Source organism: Prosopis cineraria, unplaced genomic scaffold, assembly GCF_029017545.1.
Source record: "Prosopis cineraria cultivar Desert tree isolate PC_DT_omini unplaced genomic scaffold, ASM2901754v1 PC296, whole genome shotgun sequence".
In the NCBI taxonomy this organism is placed as follows: domain Eukaryota; kingdom Viridiplantae; phylum Streptophyta; class Magnoliopsida; order Fabales; family Fabaceae; genus Prosopis; species Prosopis cineraria.
The window spans coordinates 36,268-39,235 of record NW_026555623.1 but is presented as its reverse complement, the minus strand read 5'-3'; the positions used below and the strand labels follow the sequence as shown (position 1 = coordinate 39,235).

At 35.0% G+C, this 2,968-nt stretch overlaps 1 protein-coding gene across 1 annotated transcript; it reads left to right on the top strand.

The window, feature by feature from the left end:
* Positions 1-1,279: 1,279 nt before the first annotated feature.
* LOC129296283 (acidic endochitinase-like) lies at positions 1,280-1,900 on the top strand (the record flags this gene model as incomplete). Its single annotated transcript, XM_054934869.1, has 1 exon — positions 1,280-1,900. A coding segment is annotated over one exon (621 nt), but the record flags the coding sequence as incomplete, so codon positions are not given.
* Between the last annotated feature and the right edge of the window lie 1,068 nt (positions 1,901-2,968).

Genomic DNA, 2,968 nt, shown 5'->3' with positions numbered 1-2,968 from the left:
GCTTTCTCTAGATCCACTTTAACTACCATCCATCCACTCTTTCCTTTTTTTTCTTCCTCACTGAATGCATCACTTCTTAGGCTATTATTATATTGTCAATGAGGCTACGCCTTTGAATAAAACTTGTTTGAAAAGGTAGAATAATGTGTTGCATGATTGTACTTAGGCGATTAGCAATCACTTTAGTAATAATTTGTATAGAATGGGGCAGAGACTAATTGGTCTAAATTCCTGTAGGTATTGAGGTCAACTAACCTTGAGAATTAAAGTTATAAGAATTCTATTCAGGGAAGAGCATAAGGGTTTACCAACCCAAAATTCTTTGATATTCTCTACAGTCTTATTTATGAGTCACATTTTAGAAGATTCATTTAGTCTCATTTATAAATCATGGTGAGATTTTTTAGGTAATAGTTGAAAAGTATTTTTAAAATTATCCTTCATGAAATAGAAAAAGTAACATAGCATTATTTTTTAAATTTATTATATAGAGACATATTTAAAATTTTATACACTTTTATTTTTTATATTTTTTTTGTATTGATATTAATAAGACTAGTAAAAATAACTTATAAAGAGGACCGGAGGAGAAAATGCTCTCAACTAACACATCCCTTCGGTTCTAGAGGAATAGGGCATGTGGGCCGTCAATCCCAAAGGCTTTAAAAGGTTTCATTTTAAAGAGGGCTTCTTTGACTTCTTCAATTGCAATCAATTTATTATCAAAATATATATTCAAAATTGTATTCTCTCTTTTATGTATAATCTTTAATTTATTCATAAAAAATTGTAAAAAATAAAATTAAAAGGAAGTAATTAATAATATATAAAAAAATAACTTATTAAAAAGATTATTATTTTTTTAGACAGTAGTACTTTTTATATATGGCCCAAGGAGTACGAAGAAACTATTATGAAGAAAAAGGAAACGCATTCCTATCAAGATCACATGTATAGCAAAGATCAAAGATTGACGATCTTTTGTCTCCCTGGCTAGTCGGGTGCGGGGTCTTCTAGAAACAGTGGCTAAAAAAATTCAATCTTTATTATAAATAACACGTGGAACGTAAACATCTTGTATCTCTCAAATATTCCATGGAGGGATACAGCGACGTCATTTCCTTTGCCTCACTTTTACATTAAAACAAAAAATAAATGAATTGACGTTAATGACCCTAACCCAACTCCAATATATATTTTTGGTTGTTCTATCGCTCATCCTAAACCAGAACGCATTACCTTTAATTTGCTTTCTCAACCTACATTCATGGCTTCCTAAACACAAGCTTCTGTTCTCCTCCTCTTGCCCTTGTTGCTCCTCTCTCACTTCGGCTCTTCCCTGGCCTGCCCACTTGTCACCTACTGGGGCCAAAATGTGAATGAAGGAGAGTTGGACGACGCATGTGCAACCCACAAATACGAGATTATAAACATAGCATTCCTCAATGTCTTCGTCAATGGACAGACTCCAGACATCAACCTCTCAGGACATTGTTCTGCTTCCTGGGGTGTTCCTTGTACTAAATATGCCTCCCAAAGCCTTGGCGTCAAAATCTTCCTCTCTCTCGGAGGAGCCGCAGGGTCCTTTACCCTTGCTTCTGCTGAAGACGCTAATGATGTTGCAGCCTACCTCTGGACCAACGTCCTAGGTGGCCAAACTGGTTCCGGCGGCCTCCTAGGAGACGTGGTCTTAGACGGCATTCACTTTGACATCGAAGGTGGTACGAACTTGTACTGGGATGTGCTTCTACAAGAGCTTTACGCATACAGTCAACAAAACAAGGTTTACTTAGCAGCAGTACCTCCAATCCCAGATTACTACTTAAACACTGCCATCAGCACGGGGCTGTTCGACTACATTTGGGTCCAGTTATACAACAACCCTTGCTGCGAATACTGATGATGGAGATACTCAGAAACTTGATAGATTCATGGAACCAGTGGACCACCAACTTCACTGCCCCCAAGTTCTATGTCGGCCTCCCGGCGTCTCTCGCTGCAAACGGTATTGCTGGGGGTTAAATCCCCGTAGATGTGCTCAACAATGAGATTCTTCCGGTAGTAGAAACCTTTACCAAGTTTGGCGGGGTTATGTTGTGGAGTAGGTACGACTATGATAAAATATCTGGGTATAGTGATCAGATCGTTGGTAGTGCCCTTCGAGCTTTTAATGTTGTACCAAGGCCACTGGTTGCCATGATGAAATCTGCCTCGGAGATGTTGTATCGCCTATCATCGCACTTCTAGTGTGATTGCAACCTCTCTGATCAGTTAGTTGCAGGAAGGCTACGGGCTAGTGCCTTGGATCTTGCGTGACAAGTTTATTCTTGTCAATTTGTCATCAATAAATAAAAGTTTGACCGTTTAATCAAGGGACAATATTAAACTTCTAAAATAACACTCCTTCCATTCAAAATATAAAGCATTTTTAATCAAATCTCACCCATCAATAAAGTAATTATCTACTTTTAAACTAATCTTATCTTTCTATATTTATCCTTATTAAACACCTTATAATAAATATAAAGTCATTATCAATAACTTTAAAAAAAAAAGCAATGATTACACCTCGAAATCTTATATTTTATGCCTTATTAAACACCTTATAATAAATATAAAGTCATTATCAATAGGGAAACTTTAAAAAAAAAAGCAATGATTACACCTCGAAAGAATAAAAATGCCTTACATTTTTAAACATTCAACTCCTCAAAAAATGCCTTATATTTTTTAACAGAGGGAGTAAATGATGAGGTTGTCAATAAAATTTTTAAAAATTTAATTAAAAATAATGATTCAAATAATTATAAATTTAGAAATTTTAAATATAAATATGACATTTAAATTTTAAATAGAATTTTTAGTTTATAGTTGAGATTCCTGTTTGAATATGTGAACACCCCTTTGTCCAAGCTCTCGCAAAAAAAATGAAAAAAAATTAAGTGAAAAAAATCCCCCATTAAAGTCT